The 24,889-nt window shown below is 41.4% G+C and overlaps 1 protein-coding gene across 12 annotated transcripts in view; it reads left to right on the top strand.

Moving 5' to 3' along the window:
- MBNL2 (muscleblind like splicing regulator 2) overlaps positions 1-24,889 on the top strand; it is a 113,303-nt gene that overhangs the window by 22,140 nt on the left and 66,274 nt on the right. For 9 of the 12 annotated variants that reach the window (XM_075089775.1, XM_075089811.1, XM_075089825.1 and 6 more), the window contains one exon: positions 16,985-17,826. The exons of 2 other annotated variants lie outside the window; for them this stretch is intronic. In XM_075089775.1, the coding sequence (XP_074945876.1) occupies positions 17,653-17,826 (174 nt within the window). In that variant the 5' untranslated portion in view covers positions 16,985-17,652. Of the gene's footprint in view, positions 1-581; positions 679-16,984; positions 17,827-24,889 lie in introns of all 12 variants that reach the window. One more of the 12 variants, XM_075089790.1, reaches the window with a different exon arrangement.

A 24,889-nucleotide genomic window follows, 5' to 3' on the forward strand; every position in this document is an offset into this window, starting at 1 on the left:
CTTTGTGATTTTTTTTTTTTTTTTTACAGTTCCCTTGTATAGTTTAATCCCCTACTGCTAATCCTGGGACATGCTTTGGGGCTGGGCTGCTTTATTGCCATAATTTTAAGGGGGTGGAGGGAAGCGCAAAAAAAACCCCAAACCAAACCCTAAGATTTTCTTTGCCACAGCAGGGAAGGCATGAAAGGCTTTGAAAGTGGCTGCACTGATGTGTTTGTAAAGCCAGAGCTGCTTTTTTTTAAAAAAAGATCTCATTTAATGCTCATGACTTTCTGCAGTGAGGCCACTTTCAAAGGTTTTGGCATCCACAGTAGCAGCTCTTTGAAGTGGAAACATTAACAGGGGACAAGCCGGAGGCTTAATCATTGGTGTAAAAGGTCCTATGTGGTAAGAAGTCTCAACATCCATCTCAAGGGGTGAAGCTGGAAAGCAATACCTCAAACTAAATCCATCTCCTGCACCTGGTCCTCACCTATGAAGCTGGAAGTCGTTGGGCACTTCCATAGGATGTGAGGGATCCAGTCCCCCTCCTTGCTCTCTCTGGTTTTCCACTCTCTTTCTATCCCCCCTTCTGTCCCCAGACTGTTGAGCAGCAGGACACAACCACTGAAGGGCAAGGGAGTGAGGCATGAGAACAAACACGTGTTTCTGCAAGGTTTTTTTTGCCTTCCCAAGTTGGTAAGTCATCCCTCTGGAGTGCAGAGCAGGTGGCAGAGGCGCTTGTGTGATCTGCCAGTCCTTGTGCGTGTGTGTGTGTCCAGTTAGGTCGGTGACTTTGTGGTGGCCCCAGGAGATAAAGCTGTGCCTTCACGTTCTGAATTGTCCTTTGGAGGTGCCTGTCTCTCCTTTGGCATGAGGATGACGAAGGAGATTGTGCTTTTTTGGTTGCCAGTGATGCATTTGAGTGCCTGAAGATAGGTGGAACAAGTCCGCCATCTCCAAAATCTGTTTGAAATAGGAGATGGAAGTGTTGAGTTTCTCATGGGAGGGCTTGAGGATCAGTGTGTCCCTATGGATCTGTAGCCAGCCCTGGCTGCAGGACTAAGCTGCTTGTAAGGAGCTGATGTCCCACAGTGGAGAGGGCAAAAGGGTAAGCCGAGGACAGGAGTATGTGCCTTGACTGGCACATGACTCTGCCTGTTAGTTGCCAGGGGTGAGAGGCTTTCTGAGGAGGACTTTCCTTCTCAGTCATTGAATTTAGTAGCTATTGATGATTCTGATGACTATTTAAATAATCTGATTTTCAGGTTGAAAAGTTATTTTAAACTTGTATCATATTTTTGACCTTCAGTATATCAGCTGCCGTTTAACTTCACACTCTAGCTGTTTGCCATACGCAAAGATAACTGCCTGTTGTATGGCTGGTAATTCATCGAGTGTCCCCTGCCTCCTAGTCAAAATTTAGTGTTCCTCGTTATCAGTCTGTATGAGTGTCATATTCTTTCTGTTGTCAAAAGCCTTGCCGTTGCCCCTCTGTATGTGTAAGCCTTTCTGTAGCACTGATGGTGTTGCTGTTCTCCCTCTCTTTTCTAGCTCTGCTGTAATCTCTTTGAAATGGGGGGGGATCCTGACTTGATTTATCACTCAATAGTTACAAGTTCCATGACTATTTGTAGTAGCATAATTCCTTCCTGTTCTCTTTTGATATTGCCAGATGTTCTGCTTGCTTTGTGCTCTATCAACTGCTGAGTATTTTGCTGAAGATTTCATTGAATTGCCTGTAATGTCCATAAGATCTTTCCTCTGTAGTAGTGTCTTGTTTGAACCTAGTATTTTTTGTGTAATATTTATTACTTCTTGGTTTTTCCTCTCATCTGCATTATTTTGGCTATCTTTATGTTAAACTCCTATGTCATTTTATCATCCAGTGTACTCATTATCATGAGATACTTTTGTAAGTCTTCACAGTTGGCTTCAGGTATGACTTTGCAGAATTTTTATGTTAACCGCAAACTATCTTTTATGGTTATGTTGCAAAGCAGAGGAAGATACCTCTGTTGGTAAACTTCATTATGAAAATTACAGCAGATTATTAGAAGTAAAAGCATGATATTTAACCATATGAGTTTGTTGGGTTTGGGTGCTTTTGTAGAATTTGTTGAACCTGACCTTCTGCTCTGACTTCAGTCTTCATGCCATCTGCAAATGCTTAACACTTTGAGGTAGCCTTTAAAATTATATTTCTTTTACCATCCATAAGACTCATGTCATCATGAGAACTAGGTCCCACAGAAATCACCAGCTGACAAAGGTGAGATGTTGCTTTTATTTTGCTTAATTTTGAGCTTTTAGGATTTGTATTTTATAACTCTTCTCTACAGTTGTCAGAATTGTACTCTTCAATAAAACCTGACAGTTCCTTGTAAACATACTAATAGGTGATAAGGCTTTATGAAATGCACTTGATGTTTTCAGGCTTCCAGTGAAATGGGTGAGGGGTGCTGCAGTAGGATTGTGTAGTGGGTCCTTTAACTTGAGGATTTGTGTTATGGGAATCAGTATAGCTGTGGGTTTGTTTTTGTTTGGTTGTGTTGTTTTTTTTTTTTGTTTGGTTTTAGTTTTTTTTTTCTTTTTTTCCTTAGAAATGAAATTAAAGCAGGCTTAGTAGTAATGGTCTGCTTTGGTAAAGATAACCACCTGTATTTCAGCCTCTTGGCCTCCAGACTCTAAAATGTTAGCAAAATTCACTTAGTGGAAAGGTAAATGTGATGGTGTTCATCTTTGGAGTGGTTTACTGCAAGGTAAAAATGATTGCCCTGAAATATGACTTCAGAAACAGCAGTTGAGTGTCTACTTTTCTGATTTAAAAATACTAAACTCTTAAACTATGTGCATAACTCCAGTGCTGCAGTTAAGAAATTTAGATTGTGTTGGCCTTCTGCATCAGCAGGATTATTCTTTAAAGTTTTCCTGGCGGACCTTGCTCGTCAGGTGAGTGTTTGGCTATAATGAAGCCAGAAAAAACCTGGAACCTTAAATTGTAGATTTCCATCCAACTTTACAGAACCATAATAATTAAATAAAAAAAAAGCCAAACCCACAACCAAAACACCCACAAAAAACCCGCAAAACCAAAAAACCTCTTAATAAGTACATTGAGTGAACTTTGTAAGAAATCCTAAAAGCATAAAATTAGAATACCACTGCATCTCCTTAGTCTCTCCTTTTCTGTCTTTTCAGAGTATAATAGTGGGTTTTTTGGTAGTGGACAGGCAGTTCTGTTCAGTTGCTGTAAAATGGTTATTACTATTTCAGATGATGGGCAGAGGGGTAAACGTGGAGAAAGGCCTTTCAAGTAGGTTTTCAAGATTTCTCGAGTCTATGCATTGTAATAAAGTGGATATCTCTGTGAAAGCCAAATACTGGCAATGTATGCTTGCAGCCCATAAAATTGCAGAGGATTGCTGGAGGGCATAATTTTGACTGAGAGAAAGTTGGTTAATTTGTCTGGGTTTTTCTTCTGGTCTGGTTTGATTTGGTGTCTCACCTGCTTTGTCCTGCAAATGTTTTATGAAATGGAAAGAAGTCCTATCAAGTGTGAGGGGCCAGGGTGTGTACATAGGCTGGAGGTTAGAAGATATAAAATTTCTATTTACAAGCTAAGCAAATACTGCATTACAATGAGGCACATTCAACACGGAAATCTGTTAAGTCATTTTACAAAGTTGTTTTTTGGACTAGAAATGTGTGTAAGCATAACAGCAGCAGTGCACTTTTTAGATTTATAAATGGATAATTTTTTACCTCTGAATATTATTGTTTATGTTATTTGACCAAATAAAAAAAAATTTGTGCTGTTTATTGGCTTTGTAATACAGATAATTTGATAATATCTTTCAAAAATAGTGCTGTCTATCAAGGTGAGATTTATGCAGGGTTAAAGAAAGTTTTTGAATTACAATTTAACATAGAATTTGTGCAAGGCAATATGAATCATACTGTGCAAAACAAAATGTGGCTTTAAATACCCATTTGGGACTAAGCTTGAAGTACAACAAATTAATTAAACCTTTGGAAAGGACAAAACTGTTGAGACTTATTTTAAGCAGTCCAAATTTTCTGCTGCAATGTGAGCAGAAAACTCTTGCTTGCCAAAAGCCAGTTGCTCGTCCTTGCGTCACAAGCGTATCCATTGCTTTGGGAGCATTGGTGAACACTGGGCTGTGCTTAGCAGTGCTGCCATCCCCAGCAGGAGGGAGAAATCTCTGTGGTTACAGGTAAGCAGAGACAGTAGGAAAAGGTCTGGAAAGTGCTCTGTCAAAACATTTCTGGAAAATTTATTCAGTTTTCACTGAAAAAAATATTGCAATTCTTTGTGTCAAAGGATGAAAGGACTCTTTTTCAACTTTCCTATTGAAACGCAATTTACGATGCATTCCTGAATAACTGTGTGCTTATCCATTAGAATATTTAAGTTACAATAAAATGATTCAGCTCTATGAAAATAAAGTGTTAAGGAGGAATTGAAAAATACTTCTACTTCTCCCCCCAGTAATGTTACCTTTCAGTCTGAGGCTGCACTGAGATGCTGAAATTTCCTTCAGGAAAGTTTTCAACAAGACCTAGTAAGAGTAGGAAAGACTTCCTATTGTTCTTTTCCTACATTAAATAGCTGAGCTAAAATAGAGAGGGATTGTCTCTAATTTTTGATTTAAGGCAGGGAAATGCCTGGGTCTGGGGCCTAGGAGTACTGGACTAATGCTGCCTCACCAGTCAGTATTGCTGCCTGAATGCATTCCCTTTCCAACTTTTGAGCTAACAGAAATGAAAAGGACAGCTCTGTACATCACAGTTGCTTTTACACGGCACTGGCAGGGTGCTTTTTTTTCTTTCCTTCCAGAAATCTTAATGTAGTTTATGTCCCCTTTTGCTGTTGCAGACAACTGAACTATGCACATGGCAGAAAAATGAGTATGAACTCATCCGATGTCCTTACTATAGACTAATAAACTTTCCCAGTTTGTTTCTGTGTATCCTCTTTGTCTGTTAAGTACTTTGTCTCCTGTTACAATTTTTTTAAATAAGTATTTTCTGAAATGAAACTGGGTTGAAAAGTAACTTTCTTCAAATGGCAACCGGTGGTGAGCTTTTTGGACTGAGGGAGATGTGTTACACAAATTGAAACAACAGATCAATATGACCCATTTTTATTGGGTCAGTGCTTCTTAATTCGCGCTCAAGCAAAAAGGAAGGTCAGTAGCAGTACTGCACACCAAACCCCAAATTCATAATCCTAGAGATCAGCAAAAAAAAAAGTGTTTTCTCTGGTAGGCAGTATTTGCCAACAGTTACTGTGCGCTCCTTCCAGTTTGTAACTCCATTATTTGCTTCGGTATTAAATAGCAGTTTTCAAGATTTCCGGGAAAACAGAAGTTCACTAGAACTTGCAAGTACTCTGAGAAAGCTCTTCTTTGTTTCTCTGCCACCAGTTGCAAGAACAATTTTGGAGAAAAAGCATTCTCTTTTGGAAGTCATGATAGATATTTGACAACAGAATGGTGGTTCACTAAATGCAAATTTATTTTATTCCAGGGAGAATAGATTTCCATTATGTATTGTCAAACACAACACAGCTAGCTTCTTGAAGTTTTAAATGGGGGTGGGTTTTTTGGGGGGTTTGGATGGTTTGTTGTGTTTTTTGGTTGTGCGTTTTCATTTTTTTGGGTGGACAAATAAATGCCAAGAATTTTGAAAATAAAGTCTTTTACTGTCATCTTCACATTGAGCTTGATTAGATATTTTCTTTATTTACCTTGAAGGACCAAAGATAATCAGGCAAGAAGCAATCATTCTGTTCAAAACACAAAAATGCAACCTGCCTTCAGAAGAGACCAATAACATGTTGAATTCTATTTACTTTTTTTTCCTCTAGGGCTCTGCCAAAAAACCACCATTACTGGTTTCTCCTTGGCTGGGTAAAAAACTGGCTGGATGGCTGAGCCCAGAGATCTTGTGGTAAATGGAGCTAAATCCCATTGGTGGCCAGTCATGAGTGGGGTTCCCCAAGCCTCAGGGTTCGGGCCAGTCTTGTTTAATATCTTTATCAATGATCTGGATGAAGGGATCGAGTGCACCCTCAGTAAGTTTGCAGATGACACCAAGTTGGGCAGGAGTGTTGGTCTGCTCAAGGGTAGGAAGGCTCTGCGGAGGGATCTGGGCAGGCTGGATCAAAGGGCCAAGGCCAATTGTATGAGGTTTAACAAAGCCAAGTGCCGTGTCCTGCACTTTGGTCACAACATCCCAATGCAACGCTATAGGCTTGGGGAAGAGTGGCTAGAGAGCTGCCTGGAGGAAAAGGACCTGGTGGTGTTGGCTGACAGCTGGCTGAACATGAACCAGCAGTGTGCCCAGGTGGCCAAGAAGGCCAACAGCATCCTGGCTTGTATCAGGAATAGTGTGGCCAGCAGGAGCGGGGCAGTGATGGTGCCCCTGTACTCGGCACTGGTGAGGCCGCACCTTGAGTACTGTGTTCAGTTTTGGGCCCCTCAGGACAAGAAGGACATTGAGGTGCTAGAGCATGTCCAGAGAAGGGTGACGAAGCTGGTGAAGGGTCTGGAGAGCAGGTCTTATGAGGAGAGGTTGAGAGAACTGGGGTTGTTTAGCCTGGAGAAGAGGAGGTTGAAGGGAGACCTTATCACTCTCTACAACTACCTGAAAGGAGGTTGTAGCGAGGTTGGTGTTGGTCTCTTCTCCCTAGTTACTAGTGATAGGACGAGAGGAAATGGTCTCAAGCTGCATCAGGGGAGGTTTAGATTGGATATTAGGAAAAATTTCTTTACTGAAAGAGTGGTCAGGCATTGGAAGAGGCTGCCCAGAGGGGTGGTGGAGTCACCATCCCTGGAGGTATTTAAAAGATATGTAGATGTGGCACTTCAGGGCATGGTTTAGGAGACATGGTAGCGCTGGGTTAATGGTTGGACTTGATGATCCTAGAGGTCTTTTCCAACCTTAATGATTCTATGACTGGGAAGGGTCTTTGAAAAATGGCTTTTGGTGGAAGATTTCAGCTTCTGTTACATAAAACATTGCTGTGTGAATGTTAGCATAAAAACATTGAAAAATAAAATAAAACTGCTCTTCTATAGGTGACTTTAAAGTTAGGTTGCTGTTCTGTCTTTTTAGTTGCTGTAAGATATAAAGTCTTCTGACATAGACACTTCATCTAGCTTTGCAGTATGTCCCGTGAGGTATGTAAGAAGTAAGAAGTGTATGTTCTGCTTCATGAGGATTTCTTTAGTTTTGGAAGAAAATAAAATTGTTGTTGTGTGTTACATGCACGCTACTAATGGGGAGAGAAAGGGGAGTTGAATCCTTGTGATAAAATGGATGCTGTTGAAGGTTTGCTCGGGCAACCCTCTAAGAAGTAAAGACACTATTGAGGTTTTTTTCTGTTCCCTATTAGTAGCACTTTCCCATTGCAATGAGTTGCTGCTTCCAAAATGTGTTTGAGATGGTTGTGAAATGCAGTGGGCCTGGGAGAACGCAATGGGAGTGCCTTGCTTGGGCGCTTTTGGACACGCTCTCAGGTCTTCCTCCTTCTCTCTTGGATTGCTAATAAAATATTGCTTCGGGGAATGATCCTAGGTGATGCAGTTTGGGGTGTAGAAGGGATCTTGGTGCTTCTTCGTGTTCTGGTAGGTTTTAAAAGTACTTTTCTCCAAGCTCCACTTTCACTGGAAGGAAAAGGCACACTTTCTCTTCTAGTTCAACCCATTCAGGGGTAATAAAAAGACAGTGACAATGCAGATTTACTTAAGGGGTTTTGTAATCAGTTGTCTTACTCCCCAGCTCCATTTGCTGGTCTCAGATTTTTGTAAATCTCCGAAGTCCTGAAGTGTTTCCTTCCAGATCCACGCCCCTCTCCTGAGAGTCCGAGCTTTTGTCAACAATTGTGAAACCAGTCAGGTTCCCTCTCGCTATCCTACTTTCCACACATATGGTGATGAAAGACACTTCTGACAGAGCAGTGTTCAAAAAGCAAGTGGGCAAATCCATGAAGAAAAATCCAAGGAGACCTATTAAATACAGAGATGTCAGTCACAGGTTGCTGGAGGCTGGGAGAAGATTCACAGAAATTATCATGCTCTACCTGCCCTGGTTTTGCACTCTTCTGTAGACATCTGGTATTGACTACAGCTGAAGACTGGATATTGGGTGAGACAGACTTTTAGGCTGACCTGCTAAAGTCAGCCTTGTGTACTTCGGTATCCGGTTCCCGGATAAAATGCAAATGGAGAAAACAGCACAGAAATGCAGGTGTTTTATCTCAGAGCACCAACACTGCTTGGATTTTGTGCAGGGAATCTGTTCAGCAGAAAGGGTTTAGAGCTTCAGAGGCAGTCGGAGTTAATAGCATTAGGTAGTGCTCTTGCTGCCCTCGCCTCGGGAGCTTTGTTTGGATGTGCCTTGCAACTTCCCTGAGCTGGGTAATTTGTAGAAGTATATTATTAATAACACTATTGGCAATCTTAAACACTTTCAGCTTGCAAGTTCAACGTATCTTACTTTACCCGGAATCCTTGGTTTATTCAACCTTATCCTTGTCTTTCAGTGCAAAGGGATGCTGTTTGTCACTTAAACACATACCTTGGTAAGAGTTCTGTCTTCTGGGCTTAGTGTGAAACTGGAGTATAGAAAATAGAAAATTGACAACAGCCTGAGCTCGTTTAAATTGTGCTCCTGTGTAACAGCGTGTTGTTGGTCCGTTGGCAGGTGAGAACAGTAATTTGATCACATTCCCTCCATGCCAGTCTATAAAAATTTCACAGTATCTAAGCACACTTTTCTATAAATATTTTTGCAGTCCTAAAAAAAAGTAAATACAATGCGTGTCTGCAGCTGGGTGTGAGTGGAGCTCCTAATGCACTGGGGTACCCTTCCCTGGGGAACTGGGTTTGATTAATAGCTATTACATAGTTCACTCTGCCAAAAGCAAAACATTTGTGTCCACAAGAGGCCAAGTGATAATGTCATTGCTGTTGGGGATGATTAGCTCTGCTCACAGAGGCACAGAAACTGAAATTGCTTTCGTCCTCTAGTCAAGGTGGGAACAGAATTTTGTGTATAAAATTCATACACCTAGAGGACAAAATCAGGTTTCTTTGGACTTAGAAACAAGGAAGTGTTTAAGTTACAGACTGTGAGAGAAGGGACATACAAAGAGAAGGTTCAGTGGAGTGGGATGAAAATCATCATTAAAAAGTTTGCTAGAAGAAGAAAAACTTTTTCTGCAATTGCATTTTGACTGAAGCATAATGAGCATTAGTTCTATTAGCATGACTTTGAAGCACTTCGATGTTAGAAAATACTCTTGTGGGCTCTGGTCATCTACAGACTTAAAGTCCGGCAGAAATATTTCATGGTCTATTAGCAAAGTAGTGCAGTGGATCGCTGGAAAGGTCCTGGGCTGTGCCTGTTGTTTCACAGTTGGCAGTATACCTTCCTCATCACCTGCTTCCCTGGGGACAAAGGACATTAGTGTTGTTATATTGTAAAGCCAGCTTCAAAGTCAACCGGCAGGTTTTAATAACAAGCTCATTGCCATACTGTAAATAGCGTGGGACATACTAAAGTGCACATTGGTGATTTTTGCAAGGAGAATATGGCTCATTTAGCAAAACTGATAATTGGAGGTCATGCTTAGTTTAAATAAAACAGAACAGTGTTTTCTAACCTGTCCCTGGACTTCTATTGGTTTAACTAAAATAGTTAGAATCGACTCCGGGTAACATGTTCATCTTATTTACAGTTGACAAGTGTTCATCTCTGGTTGTATAACAGGCAAAGGGAGATGTTGCAATAGTTATCTCCAAGTCAGGCAAATAAAAGAAATAATGGTTCTTTTGTAAGTCAGGGCACTTTTGACTTCAGCAGGGTTCAGGTCAAATTAGTACAGTAACCGGGATTAGAATGTTGGTATTTTTGGCTCCTGGCCACTTGGTCAAACTGGCAGGCTGCTTCTCTGAAAGGGCAGTTCTGGCTTCTTCCTCATTTGAGCAATACTGGTTTGCTTGATGCAAAATGGAAGTTGCCTAGCATCTTAACAAAGTGGAAAAAACCTCGAAATGATTAAAGAAATGTTCACAAGTTCCATCTGAAATTTGTGGAAGAAAATGCATTCATCACTTTCTGCTGTAACTGAATGATTTTTCTTGAAAATGTTATGGTGGCAAAAAAGTTTTCCATTTGTATTTGCCATCAAAGAGCAGGTGATGTTTCATGGAAGTCCGTCTTGTTTTCTCTTCTTTCTTCAATATAGGGAATATTATTTTGTGACTTCACAACAGTTTGGAAAAGAGCCAGATTCCTGATTCTGGTTTTAATGCTGTGATTTTACTGAACCATGCAAAGATGGCACTAAAGTCTACTGTACATTGTCCAGTCTTACTAGATACACCAATATTAGGCTACATAACAAAAATATGAATGTTATAAATTGGTTCAAGAGAAGAATACAAAGCTGACATAGTAGCCACTGATGAATGACACCTCTGTGCTATTGCATGACTTTCTGGTCCTGTTTCCTAATCTGGTGGGCTGATGGCATGAGAAAAGCCTATCTACTACACAAAAATCTCTAGCATGTTCTCCCTTTAAGAATGTAACTTACTCAAATGTGATTAACAAGCATGCCAATTGTCATATTATTTGTCTGTAAAATTACTTGGTTGTTTTTTTTTTCATTCACATTAGCACCTTTTGACATAAGATCCTCTCTGTGTTGGTTAGCAGAGGATTTTGCACTGTGAGGCTTAAATTAGCATGCGATGACTGAGAGTCAGCCTTGCTTTCCAGGGACAGGGAGCATGTCCTGTGGGATACAGCATCTTAATTACAGGAGCCTGCAACAAAGAGCCAGACCACTGCAGGTGGGGTGCAGGGGAGGGAGCAGGGTTGCAGCCCATGCTGTCATGCCCCGTCATGCCTGCTCTGAGTTTTACTCCATCAGGTGTGGGGCATGAGCAAGTGGGCACGCCTCAGTTGAGTTGGCCAGCACGTGTGACGCAGGATGCTTTATGTGGCTGTGTTGGCTCTATCCTGCCCTTGGGAAGGCAGATCATAATGGATCTGGCTTTAGCCTAGGATTAAGCTGCAGCCTTGCTTTCCTTGGCAGAGAGTCTGAGGGTAGGCAAGAGAAAACAGTGTGGAGGAGTCAAGGGAATGGCAGGTAGCTGGAACTGCAAGTGATGCTAGAGTGTGCTCGTGGGGTCGTGGCAGTCCTTTTGGTGCGCAGCTTCTCTTTGGTTTGGAGGCCTTGAATCGTATTTAAAGCACAAACAATGGGTGGGGAAAAATTACCTTTAAAATAATGTTACAGCGAGGCTTCTTTGAAAAAACTGAAGCAAAGGCACACCATCTTTTGGACTAAAGCACCTGCCAGTGTCTCCTAAATGTGTGGCTGTGCCCCGAGTGCTTTGGAAATGGGGTTCACTGTGCAGCTTCAAAGAATGGGTATGACTTAGCAGGATTTGGATGCCTTTTCCTGGCCTTAAGGGTGAGGGTTCAGTAGTTGTCAGTTTTCAAATACCTGTATTTCCATTGTGAATGTTCAAGATGCTTACATTGGTCTGGCTATAGAAGGATCCGTCTATTAAATTTATACAGGGAATCCTTCCAGTAGGTTGTGACTATAAGCATAGGGAACTGCAAAGCAAGTTTCCTTTGCAAATGTGGTCAGCTGCTGAAGGAGTGGCAGCTTTTTGAAGGAACACAATGCTTGTCAGTAGTCTGAAGATGCATCTGTAGAGTGGGGCACGTTGGTTAATTCTTGTGTTTGGATGTCATGGGATATCCTGGGACATCTGGGACTGGTTGTGTTTTGTCCAACATTGCCTGTCCCAGGTAAAGTCACTGACTCGAAACTATTAAGTCCAGGCTGAAGGGAGTGGCTAAACTGAGGGTATTATTTCTTACAGATTAGTTTATCTCCTGGACAAATAGGAATGTCATGAGAATCTGAGTTAAGGTGCTTAAGATGTTGCTGATTTGTGAACTTGTGTTGTGGCACGTGAAACCAGTGATGCTTACAGTTAACCAAGTCTAAGTGTAGAGAGCCTGTTTTCTGCTGCTTGCAACTTCCAGCCAGAGCTTAAAATTTTAACCTGCAGTTCTTTGTGCCTGGAGTCTATTGCAGGGTCATTGCTTTGTTTCTTTGTTAAAAGATTACTGAGGTAAATTTAAGACTATGGATGTGATTTTCTGAAAGTAAGCAACACAAATTCGTGTTTACATGTAAGCGTATAAAAGTTTTAGCAGCAACCTGCTTTGGGTCAAGGACTTAAAATTGGGCAGTGCCATTTTCCTGGGGTTAGGGATATAACTTTGGTCCTTTTGCAAGCGTTCCCACGTTTGGCTAAGCTAATAGTCTGTCTCTGAAAAGTTGCAGTATATGCATACTGGGCTTGAAAATGAAACTCTCAAGATATTCTCTTGGCATTAGAGTATCCAGCAGGTCAATTTTGGTGACTCTACGTAGGTCCTTAAGGTGAGTTTTACCCCAGCTAAGTTCAGGTGTTTAACTGAATTTGTGCAGCAATCTGCTTTGTCAGCAAGTTTCTGCCCTGCTGGTGACCTGAAGGAGGAACACCCTGCTTTCCCAGCCGAGCGAATCTTTGGGGTTGGTTTTTTTTTTTTGGGGGGGTTGGTTTTTTTTGTTTGTTGGTTTTTTTTTTAATCCCGTATTTTTAAAACAGACCATTGTAAATGATCAAACTTGTATAGCTAAGTATATTTAGCATATATCTTCTGGCTTGCTGGGAAAGAGGAGATTGTATACTTCAAACTGTGCAATCCCTCTTAGGTACAGCTGAGGGTTTTTCAACTTTTTAATTCTTGAGTTTCTGGTGTATATATAGAAGAAATACATGGATCATGTTGATAAACTTTGACAGGAGGAGCAACAAATTGAGCCCTAGTCTTGACATCTCGTACTGAAGATTTTAATGGGAGTGCTTAATTCTCCACGAGTAAAGTGAAAAACTGTTTTAATGCCTTCTGAGTTGGCTTAGTGGTTCCGCTAGAGATCTGTGTTGGGACCATGTAGAGGACTCTGCTCCTTTACTGGAAGACATCACCTGCAGAGTTGACTTTTTGAAAATGAGGTCTTTGCTCATTACCACACGTTATCTGCTGAAGGGTGAACATTAAACAGATAGTATATAATCCATTGCCACATAATCTGTCTGATAAGTAAAACTGCTGTACCAGAGCAGCCCATATTTTGTATATAGGAAGAGCTCCTATTTTCCAGCTGAGAGATCCGGTTTGTAATAGGGCAGGGCTTTGTGCTTGCTTGCAATTTCTAAAGAAGTTGGCTGCTTAGTGATCCTTGGAATGAGAACCATTTCTGGGGGCTCCTAGTACGTATGCACTTTGCCTTGCTTAATAATTAAAAGTATTTTTAAATTATTTTTGCTTTCTTAGAGAAGGAGAGATGATTTTGTGGTTTAGAACAGAAAGAAGAGCTGGAGCCTAACGCAGGCTTTTTCCCGCTTTCTCAGGAGAATGATTGGCAAAAGCATCCTACTCCTCCATGCCTTGTTAGCTTTCTGCAAAAGAGAAGTGATGCTTATCTGAAAAGAGGGATCTAAAGCGAAATAGTTTTTATAAATACATGACCATGAATTTATTTCAGTTAGCATACGAAAAACTGTATTTGTAGATGTGTATTCTGGATCAATTCCATTGATCCAAGTGTGTGAGAAACCGAACATAAACAGCAATAGTTGTAAAAAAAAAAACCAACCCCAAACAAAATCACTTCTTTTATACTTATTATGCTGAGCGCTTTCTTTGGCTTCAGTAAGAACACTTTGCATTTCAGTTGTCGATGTGTAAGTTTTGGTAGTTTGTTTAGCTACAGTGGGGAGTGTAGGTTTGAGTTGGAATTATTAATGACAGTAACAACAAAACAACTAAACAAAACCCCCAATCAAACGAAAAAGCAAACCTTCTGCCTCGATAAGACACCCCGTTGGTGCTGAGAGCTCTAGGCTGGTGAGATCCTCTTGGTTTTGGCAGGATAGTTAACTTTGGCTCATATGTTGATACATAAATAGAAGTTAAAATAGTGGAAAGAAGAGCAGAGTTCACATTTGCTGGAGGCCCTGGTGTTCTCCCTGCAACACATAAGGTCAGGGTGGGCTGTGATGTTAGTAATGGCCTGTGCCCTAGGGGGCATTTTACTGAGGATTATTATTATTATTATTATTATTATTATTATTATTGTATTTTCTTCTGTAAATCCCATGTTTCTTTTCCCTGATTCCTTCTGTTTACCCAAACCACCGGATTTTCCTCTGTGACCATAGTCACTTCTGCTATTCTTCTAAAATTCCTTCTTGCCCTTCTCTCCCACAGTGTTCACACGTTCCCTCCATCTTTCTTCCACACCTCATTTCCCATGAAGCCTCTCCCTTCCTTCCTCTTCCACAACCAGCTGTTTCACTTTCCTACTTTCCACTCCCATTTTTTCCTTGTCTTGAGCTCATTCCTCGTATCTTGAACTCTACTTTCCTTGATTCCTCCCATATCTTTTTTTTCCCCAGTTTGTCTCTCCTCTCCCTTTTCCTTGTATTGCTTCCCTCTCTTGTTCAGGTTCCCAGGTGGCATCTCTTCCTTCACCCTCCTGGTGCAGATGGTGGGCAGAGGAGGTACGGCACCTGCCTAGGATATGGTCATGAACACTTAGGCCATGTAAGTGGTAGGGATGAAGGACTCCAGATTCTTCTTTCTCCACCATATTTGCACCTGCCTCCTGCTGAAGGCATGGCCTCCTTCAGAAAGGGCTCGGATCTGTCTCCTAAGCCTGCATCAGTAGAAACTGCTGAAGCACTCAGGGCCTCTTGAGAAATCAGATAGTGTTGTTATTTTTGACAAGACGTGGATTTTCGAGATGAACTTTTTATGCTTCCCTTTCTTTAGAAAATGTTCACGTAGTAAGTTAGGGAATAGGATGATGCTGTATTTCACTCCTTTTCTACCGTGTACCCCCCAAACACTTTTTGGTATTAATTCTTGCTGCAGTCTCACAAATCCTGTGTGTGATTCTGTTGTGCACATTTTTTTTTTAAACCATGGATACTCTCATTTATATAACACGTGCTGTTTGCTTTGCTGCCATGTGCAATGTCTGGTTTTCTTCAGCCTTAACACCTACTACTTGAGAAACTACTTTGTCAATTTTAGTAGTCTGCAGCCCAGCAGAGTATTACTACTTGTGACTTCCATCAGTGTGCGGTATAACATCTACCCTTTTCCCAAAATTTCCATCTGTTTCTTACATCTATTTCTGAAAAGCATTACTGACATTTCTGAATTGGAATGGGTGCCTCTAGGGAGAATATTTCCTCTTTTACATTTAGCCAGCTAAATCACCAGCCCAGCAAGCTATCAGCTCAACAAGCTCTTGTGCAGAGACTCTCCTTGTCTTTCCCCCTCTCTTCCTTTTCATCAGTCATGAGTATTTTCTCACCTCTTTGTACATTTTCAGCTTAACCTCACTCTTCATTGATGCTGTGGGACAACATCAATGGAATATTTAATTGCAGGAATATTTAATTAGTGTATGGTACTATACTACAATTGTGTAGAATTATTTTAAAAGGTACTAATTCTATTGCAACTCATTCTTGATGACCAGGTAAAGCTACCGAAGTATCATCCAGACCCATCTTATTGCATGTTGACTTGAAACTGAATTTTTGACCAATTAGCATTGGATCACCTTTATTCATGCTAGCAGTAGCAAATTTTGGTATAGGTATCAGTCACATAGTACAACCCTTTCTGGTAGCATTACTAAGTAATAGAAAAGCCTTTTTATGTGAAGACCTGGAAGTCAGAACTAGGATCTGTTCCTGAAACTGTGTGTGAGTAATTCTTACTCGCATTACTAACAATACTGACTTCAATTAAATCAGATGACTCCAAGCTCAGAATGGTAATTATTCTGGCATGGGAAAGCTGACAGTGTTTTTGGAGCTATTTTTACTGATGCATTTTAAAACCTCACTTATTCCAGTCCTTCACTCTTTCTTTATTCTTGCACAAAAATAATCCATCAACTGTTTTTGGCTGGTACCTGCAAAGGGAAAGTTGTGTTCCTTTGAAGCTGAATAGAAGGAAACAACATGTCGGTAGTCTCACCATCTGTGTATAAAGTAATTTATTTTAAAATGTAATGTCTAACCCTTTGATTTTTCAGATCTATCTGTAAAATATCCTAGGTATTTTATAGTCCCCAAATAGTTTGTTATGTATTTAAGTCTTAGATTTTGATGCCAAACCATGTATTTGTAAAGGTACATGAAAGCTAATTTAATCAAAGGAAAATTTAGATAAAGACTGCTTCATGTTAGAAAGAACTCATTAGAGGATGATGACTTAATGGTGAGCTCTTTCATGAAGCCTTTATGAAACAGCCTTTAGCTTAACTGGGAAACTATTTGCTGTATATTGAAGATTTTTTTTTCCCCTGTAATTTTGGAATGATAATTTCTTTTTTTTTTTTTTTTCTTCCCCCTTGAGAAACAGAGGGAGAAAAAAAACCTGAACAGAATACTACCGTCCTCATTTCTAAGGAAGAACAAATAACAAGTAACAGCTTATAATGTAGTAACACGTTCTAAAGGGCCAAATGATAAATTAATGGAAACGGGTTCTTGTATATTGTTTTGGAGACTAAGCACATTAGATTGAATTGTTTCACAACCAGCACGCCTAATTATTGTGTCTGCCACATTCATCTATTTAAATCATTCCCAACTTCTGGATTGCTGCCTAGAATATTACTGCAATAAGTGTTTCAACTGGTTATTCCCTTGTCATGCGTAACTTCACGAAGGAAGCTGATTTTCTTTGGAAAAAAGAAATAAAAGCGAGCATTGGCAGTATGTTTATAATAGCTGATAAAAAGGGATGATAGGTTTCATAATACTGATCGGAATGGGTTGCACACGAACTGATACTGTATTTGTTTTGTCAGGTCAGTGACTTAAAAAGTGCCTTTGTCAAGTCACTTTTATGAGCGAGGACTGCTACGCCTGTGTTCTCGAAATCCCATCTTTGCCAGCCAGACATTGCCTTCACCTTACACCTGGTGGAAGATACCTCAGCTGTCTCCATTTGCCAATTAGTTGATGGGAAACTGAAAACAGAAAAAGAGGGAGAAGAATTATTATTACTCCTGGGACATGATCAAATGACTGCATTGCTTTTCTTGTGTAATCAATACCAGCGAGCAACTGTCAGAGAACTACTATCAAGGAGTGCCATTGCGTTGAAGGACCTTGGCTTAAAACTGGTGCATCCGTGATACAATCAACAAGCCCACGTGTTTTACAGACAGAAATGCAACTGAGCATGGTTTTTCCCAGCCAAAAGTCTACAACTGGGACTTAATGATTGATGAGTGACTGCTTGCTGATAAACTTTCTCGGTTTATTCTGCTTTGTGTGTGTTGGACATCGTTAATTGTTCCCCACTTTTTTTTTTAAAAACTTTATTTTCAATTGGAATTGAAATTATTTTTTTTCTAGTTCTCTTTTGTTGTGTTGTTCTTTTTCTCTCCCTTCCCTTTGTCATTAGTTTTGGAAACATCTTTGGTGTAATTCACTTGACAGCGATTTACAAATTTGAAATCAGCTTTTCATCATGGCTTTGAATGTTGCTCCCGTAAGAGATACAAAATGGCTAACGTTAGAAGTGTGCAGGCAATTTCAGAGGGGAACTTGTTCACGCTCTGATGAAGAATGCAAATTTGCACACCCTCCTAAAAGTTGCCAGGTTGAGAATGGAAGAGTTATCGCCTGCTTTGATTCCTTAAAGGTAAGGGAAAAAAAATTGCATGTGTAGTGAAAATGCTACTACATTGTACAGAAAGTAAAATGTGAAATGATGAGTTACAGCTAAACCAGGTTAATCAGAAAGTGATTTGTTCTCGGTAAGACGTATATTAATACAAATGTTATTTGTCATAACTTTTATTTATTGAAGCTTTGAAAAGATTTCTTTCTAAGGATTTTCTTCTGCAGTGTCAATATGTTGTTTACAAAAGTTGCATATGATTGTGGGATACAGGATTGCATACAGCTGGTGGGACAATTGTATTCTCCCGAGTACATTTTATGAATTATCATTGTTTTCATGGCAGATGAAAATACGTGGTGGCACAGTGCTAGGCCATTACCAGCGTCCTAACAAAACAAATTATATAGAAAGAGTGCAGATTGTTTCATTTAAATCAGCAGAAGTAAGAAAAGTCTATCCATTACTTCGATTTTAACACAATGGATTGTTCAACCTTGGTAATGGGGACTCTCAGATAAATTAATTACATTGATCATTACATGTATGGGTAACACAGATAGAAGCGTAAGTTTAGAACAGAATGAAGAGATTCTCTCCTTTGGAGGATATTTAGCAATTATGATGTTAGGCCAGCAACAACTTCTGACTTCGTAATGACATAAGGCACACTTCAGAGAACTATTTTAAAAGTTCTGTGAAAATACTTTGTGTACTGCATAAAAGAAGCTTAACGACCCTGTGGGATTTGGGGAGTACACAGTGTTTTCTGTGATGATACATCTGTGTTCTCATGTCAAAAGAAGGAAAAAGCTTATTTCATATAAATAATTAAAGGGCAAAATTGAGCATTTCAGATTTTATTTTTAAAGTTTTAGTTGTGGCTTTGTCTTTTGGGCATGGGATGATGTCCTGGCTTGCTTTTTAAATTTAGGTCTGTAGATCAAAATTTTGGTTACTCACCAAGAACTCTCTTACTGTGAAAACATCAGTGTGAATGAGAAGAAAATTCAGTGTTATTTGAAAATGTTTATTTTCATTATAACTTCTATTCTTTTGTGCAATGCAAGATATTGTGCTGGTCGTCTTTATTCTGGGTTTTCTCATTTCTTCTCTTCTTTTGAAGAGTTAGAAGAAAATAATTCAGGAGAAAGATTTATGAGGGTGTTATGTTCTATATATCCTGCAAGCCAGAACAGCACCTTTGGAATCATGGCAGTATGTCATCGTGTGCTATTAATGACCTTAATCCATGGATTACCACACAATAAACTGTAACAGCTTCTTTGTAGATGTTCTTATATATTGGTTGCCTGCCAATGGGATAATTTTTTTTAAACAGGCAGGTTAGTGTCTGCAGCAAATGGGCAACAATCCACTTTCATGAAAAATAAGCAAGTCAGTAGAAGTTTTTTAAAATACAATTTTTAGCTATTGTAAATATTGCAGGCTGTGGCTGGGAGGCTGGAGATGGGCAGTGGGGCCTGGTCACCCCTGGGCTGGCAGGGCAAGTGGGTTTGCAGTGCAGGAGGTGCTGCTGCTGCTGCATCATCCTAGCTGAAGTGGCGTCGTGCCTGTCCTTGCTGCCTGAGGACAGCATCACTCTCCCTGGCAGTGTAGGGTGCTTGCAGTGGAGGTGCCAGCTGTGTGAGCTGCAGACTTTTGTGCAGGGATGGTTATTGCTTGCAGATTGAAACTGGAGTCACAGCCTAAGCTAATAATACCATGAAGAGAAATCCTGAGGGATCGCTGCGGATAACTTACTGACAACCAGCATCATTGCTCAGTGGAGAGAAGTCCAAAACGATGTAAAAAATGCAGTCAAAGCAAGCAGACGTGTTTTGTCCTAGTTTGGGAAGGCATCTGCTCTGAGGGGCCAGCTTGCTCCAGCCCAGCTCTGGTGGCTGAAGCAGGGCTGCTCCGTCCTGCTGCCCATACCACCCTCTTCACAGCTGGATGGAAGGAGCATGCACCTGGGCCTCCCATCTTGCATTTTCTAGTTGAGTCTGTTGGGTTAGATTGCTGGTAAAGATGGGATTATACCAAGAAGCCAGACTGTGGCCTGAAGCAGCAGAGGTGGAGGTACAGGTTTCTTCCCACCAACCCTGCTGCAGGCAGAGGGAGATGCAGTAACGAGGTGACAGTGTCTTCAGTTGCAGCCCCTCGCTGCTGAGCACGAGTTAGAGCGGTGCATTTCGGTGTGCTCCCTGACCCCACAGTGCATAGAAGCTGCTAGGGAGCATTGCAAATGCATGGCTCTTGCCTGTATCAACTGGTATCCTCACAGCCATTATCTCCGTTATTCAGAAGAGTGCTTGTAAATGGCCATATGTATGGCAAGAATGTGCCTGGTTAGCTCAGTTTGCTTATACTGCTGGTGGAGGGACTTATGTCATTAGTCACATAAATCTATTTGATGCATAGCTTTCGGAAATACTGGTGTTAATCATACAGTTTCAGAATAAGGCTTTGGCTCTCAACAAGCAGGATAACTTTTCATGTAAATAAACAAACAGAACAGTCTAGAATTATAGATAAAATCAGACTTTAATTAAAAAAAACCAAGACCTGTTTTCCTTGCTGAACACTGAACCACACTTTAATGCAGGCAATTATTTAGAGTTTATTTACATAATACTTAAAGCTTTGGAGACTTAGCATTTTAACTGTCTTGGTTTGGTGTACCTGCTGTAAAAATAAACTGTAGTGAGTACATTGAGTCTCTTTGCATAAACATCTTCCTACCCAGAGAAGACAGATTTTTTTGGTCTCATATTGAGGTATGTGTTACATTTAGGTGGTGCCTGATAGTTACAGTTGCTCCCTAAGAAGTCAGACAAACGCAAGGTACAGTACTCTGAGACAGGCTCTCCTTTACACGCTTATCAATCAAAAGACACCCTGTTTTGGGAAGGGACATGCGCTCTCCTGCATGCTGCCTTCTTTCCAGATTTCCAGGGTGGACGAGGGAGCATAGTATCAGTATCTGCCAGCTGGATCAGACTGCCAAATCACCAGTATGGGGCTATGGGAGACAGTCCAGCAAAGGGCCACAAAGGTGATGAGGGGCCTGGAGCATCTTTCCTATGAGGAGAGGCTGAGAGAGCTGGGACTGCTCAGCCTGGAGAAGAGGAGGCTCAGGGGGATCTCCTCAATAAATATAAATACCTGAAGGGAGGGTGCAGAGAGGGGGGAGCCAGGTTCTTCACAGTGGTGCCCAGTAACAGGATGAGAGGCAATGGACACAAACTGGAACGCAGGAGATTCCCTCTGAACATCAGGAAACGCTTTGCCACTGTGAGGGTGACCAAGCACTGGCACAGGTTGCCCGGGGAGGTTGTGGATTCTCCATCCTTGCAGTTATTAAAAAGCCATCTGGACGTGGCCCTTGGCAACTTGCTCTAGGTGACCCTGCTTGAGCAGGGGATTGGACCAGATGACGTTCAGAGGACCCTTCCAGCTTCAACCATCTTGTGATTGTGTGACCAGAAGCATCTTCATGCTGACTTGCCCCTAGCCTCAGGGTGGTTCTAGACTAGCAGTGGCTGATATTGGGACTGAAGGAAATAATCCCAGCCAGGAGCTCTTGGCTTCACACAGTGCCAAGTCCTCCTTTGTGCTCCCACCACTATTTTTGTTATTGTGTGCTGCACCAGGTTGGAAAATTGATTGTGGTTAAACCTAAGTTGTTATAGTTGCCGCTGACAGGAGGGAGAGGGGCTGTGTGGCACCAGCAAAGCACACTGGGTCACATCTGCTAGTGATAGTGCTGTGGCCTTAGGCCAGGGTTCTGGAGTAACATGATTGCATCAGAATCCAAGTTTTCCTGTATTTAAGAAGTATATTTGTAAGTCTGTTGGTTCCAAGTAAAAAGTCAACAGAATTTAACAGACCCTGTTTACTTTTGACTTAAAAGGCATTTTTGGCTCTGAATACCTGCCCTTGCAATATTTGACTTTAAACCCAGCAAAAATTGCAACAGCAACCCATTGGACTGATTACTGTTTTGAGGATCCAAAATGGTCACTGCTGAAGACCGTCTGGGCTCTGAATATCCTTCATCTGTGAGATGCTCCAGGCTAGACAGAAATAGCTAAAGACTAATGAGCCTGGTTCAGATTCAGGCCAGAAACTTGCTGATTTCAAGCCAGGTTCTGCCTCATGGGCTTCTGAGATGTGGCTCAGCATTTGTTTCTCACTCTTTGGTGAAGGACAGAGCCTGGTCTGTTCTGAACAGGGCATTTTTCGGGTGTTAGAAGAGTGTGGGTGTATCATTTCTGTGCACCCAGTGGATGATGGATGCAGCAGTCGGCCAGATGCGTGACTGTTAACCAGACATACCATTGCCTTCAGCGATGGGGCTCCTTCTGCCCTCCGTGGCTTGGCCAGCCGTTGTGGCCACATGGGCACACCCAAAACCGTACTGGGCAAGTGGCCTCGGTGAGCTTAACATGAGGATGAAAGTGTCTCTGAGCTAATCTGGTTGACCATGCCTGAGATGAATGAAGGGGTACTGTCATGGTGAGGCCCAGAGCCCTGTTGGTGGAGGATGCTGAGGAAGCACTGCCAGAGCCATAGCCTCATCTGCTTCCTTAAACCCTCGGGAAGCCTTTTTGGAGCTCTTACAGGCTCCCCTTTGGATGCTGCAGTGTTTGTGCAGTGTTTGCGCAGTGGGAAGGGTATGTGAGGAGGCCTGTCTAACTGGGAAGTTTGAATTTCAGGAACTGCTCTGTGTTTATATTTTTATACTTCTTGCTGGGTTCAAGTAGCGTAATTTAAGAGTGAAGAACCTGGATATGTAGCACTTAATATATCACATTTAGATCCCTCCAAGTTGGACACTATAAGCAAACCTCTTTTCAGGGTTTTCTTGTCCTGTCTAGTAGTAAAGAACAAAATCCTTTCAAAGGAATACTAATATATAATATCATGTCTGGGGACAAGAACACACGACACACTGCTGTATTTGAGGTGGAATTAAAAAAATCCAACATTGAAATGAATGGTGACACCTAGGAGGGGGAGAGGTGAAGAGCTTGGCAGATAAGAAAATATCATGATGTGCATTTTGCTGGGAGTTGACTCTCATGTTTGCAGGCAAGTCTGGGTTTTAAATTTTGGTGTTATTTTTCAGCTCAGATTTATATCCTTTCTGCAGGTCAGCTACTAGAAGGATATGTTGTCTAAGCTAATACAGATAACAGGAGGTATCTTGAAGATACTGTCATTGCAAGTTTTATGGTGGTAATAAGAAAATGAAAGCTTCTTTAGGGCTACAGATGGCTTTTTCTGGTGTTTTGGGTTTTTTTTTAATCTATTTACTAGTGTCTAAACACTTCGAACTCTTCTATTTATTGAGCCAGCAGACTAGCGTGAACTGTTCATTTGCATTTTCATGAAAGCCTTTTAAGAATATGCCTATCTGGTCCCATTTGGCACCACAGAATATGAGGTAATTGAAAGCTGTATACAGAGACCTGTTTACCAAGTTAAAACGGTTCCAGGGGAAAAAAAAAAAAAAGAAAATTGAAGAACATCCACTTTGTTGAAATATCTGGAACTAAAAAGAATCTGCTTAAGATGGCCTCAGTTTTATTTAGAAGAAGGAAAAAAAAAAGTCTTTGTAAAGTGGGCAGGCTGTTCGTAAGAGAGTGAGCTCAGAGTTGGGATGTAATAGGTAGTCATTTGCCTTCCTGTGATTCTTTTGTGGGTCTCTCAATGTTTTACAAATTTCGGGGGTTCAGGATCATCTCACGCTTTGAAGTAGGTGATGCCTGCTCTCACTTGGCAGGTGCGGCAGTCTGGGCACACTGTAGATGAGCACCATACACAGAGGGGATTGGATAGTTTTGTCTCTACTAGAAAGCATTTAAATGGGTGTTTACAGCGTCCTTACTGGCTGAATGTCTGACTGTCACCCAGTTATGTGGTGTGACACTGTTCAAAGACAAGGTGAGTTCAAGGGCTGTGTCTACAGCTGGTGGGAAGGAATGACTGAAATGGGCAAAGTCATTTCTCCTGGGTGACAGAGTGGCTTATTCCTTCTGGGCCCATGACTTTTGCCTGCTTTGCTGCACAGTGACCTAATTTCAGGAGGATGGGGTGGGGGGGTGGGGTGTAGGCTGTCCTTTTCAGTAGTTGTGGGCTCTGGGGACGTGGAAGTTGCAGGCTGAAACCTTCCCAGTGGGGGATGCAGAATTGAGATCTCACTTTTCCTGCAGAGCAACAAATTCGGTTGCATCCTTTCTTTTTCGCCCACCTCTGATTTTTTTTATTTTTTTTTAATGTAAAAAGTCCAATAAACTACAGGTAGTCTAAGAACAGCACCTGGCAGAAGCTTTTGTGTGTCTGAGTTGCTGCAAAGTGTGGGTATGAAGAGAAAGTGTCAATCAAGGCCAGTTTTAGATGACTGAGAATTAACTCTGTAGGCTCCCTCTGTATTCAGAAGAGCAGAGGCCACCCTGGGTGAGACCAAAGCCCCATTTAGCCCAGTGACCCAGTAATGGCCAGTACTGAATATTTAGGAGATGGTGTGCAAACAAGCAGTGGCTTCCTGGAGTGCTCCCAGTTCCTAGTGGTGTGTTGCTCAGGGACATTGACAGCCAGGCACAATGTGGTTGTACTTAATAGATCTCAGTGAGCATCTTTCCCCTGGATTTGTCCCACTGCTTTTTGAACCGTGTACACCTTCAGCACCCACAGCATGCCATGGCGAGGACTTCCACACCTTGGTTTCCACGCTGTGTATAATAAACTTCTGTTGTTCGTTTCAAACCTCCTCATCTTATGGATACCCCCAGTTCTTGTATTGGAAAAGCAGAAGAGAATCTCCTGTGAATTTTCCTAAGGATGAGCCTGGGTGGGTTTTTTTCACTGACTTCCCTCTGGAAGGGGCACGTTTTCTCCCCAGTAAGTTCAAAGGAGAGAAGACTCATTGTTTTAAATCTACTCTGTGAAAATACTGTTCCCAGGACAGGTATGATTCCTGAAGGCTCTGCTTTTTTGGGATATGGGAATTCTTTGGCTCAGAATAAAGTGCAAGGCATCGGATGCTGCATTACACTATGCCATCCATTTCATGAGA

The sequence above is a fragment of the Phalacrocorax aristotelis genome, chromosome 1 (assembly GCF_949628215.1).
Source record: "Phalacrocorax aristotelis chromosome 1, bGulAri2.1, whole genome shotgun sequence".
In the NCBI taxonomy this organism is placed as follows: domain Eukaryota; kingdom Metazoa; phylum Chordata; class Aves; order Suliformes; family Phalacrocoracidae; genus Phalacrocorax; species Phalacrocorax aristotelis.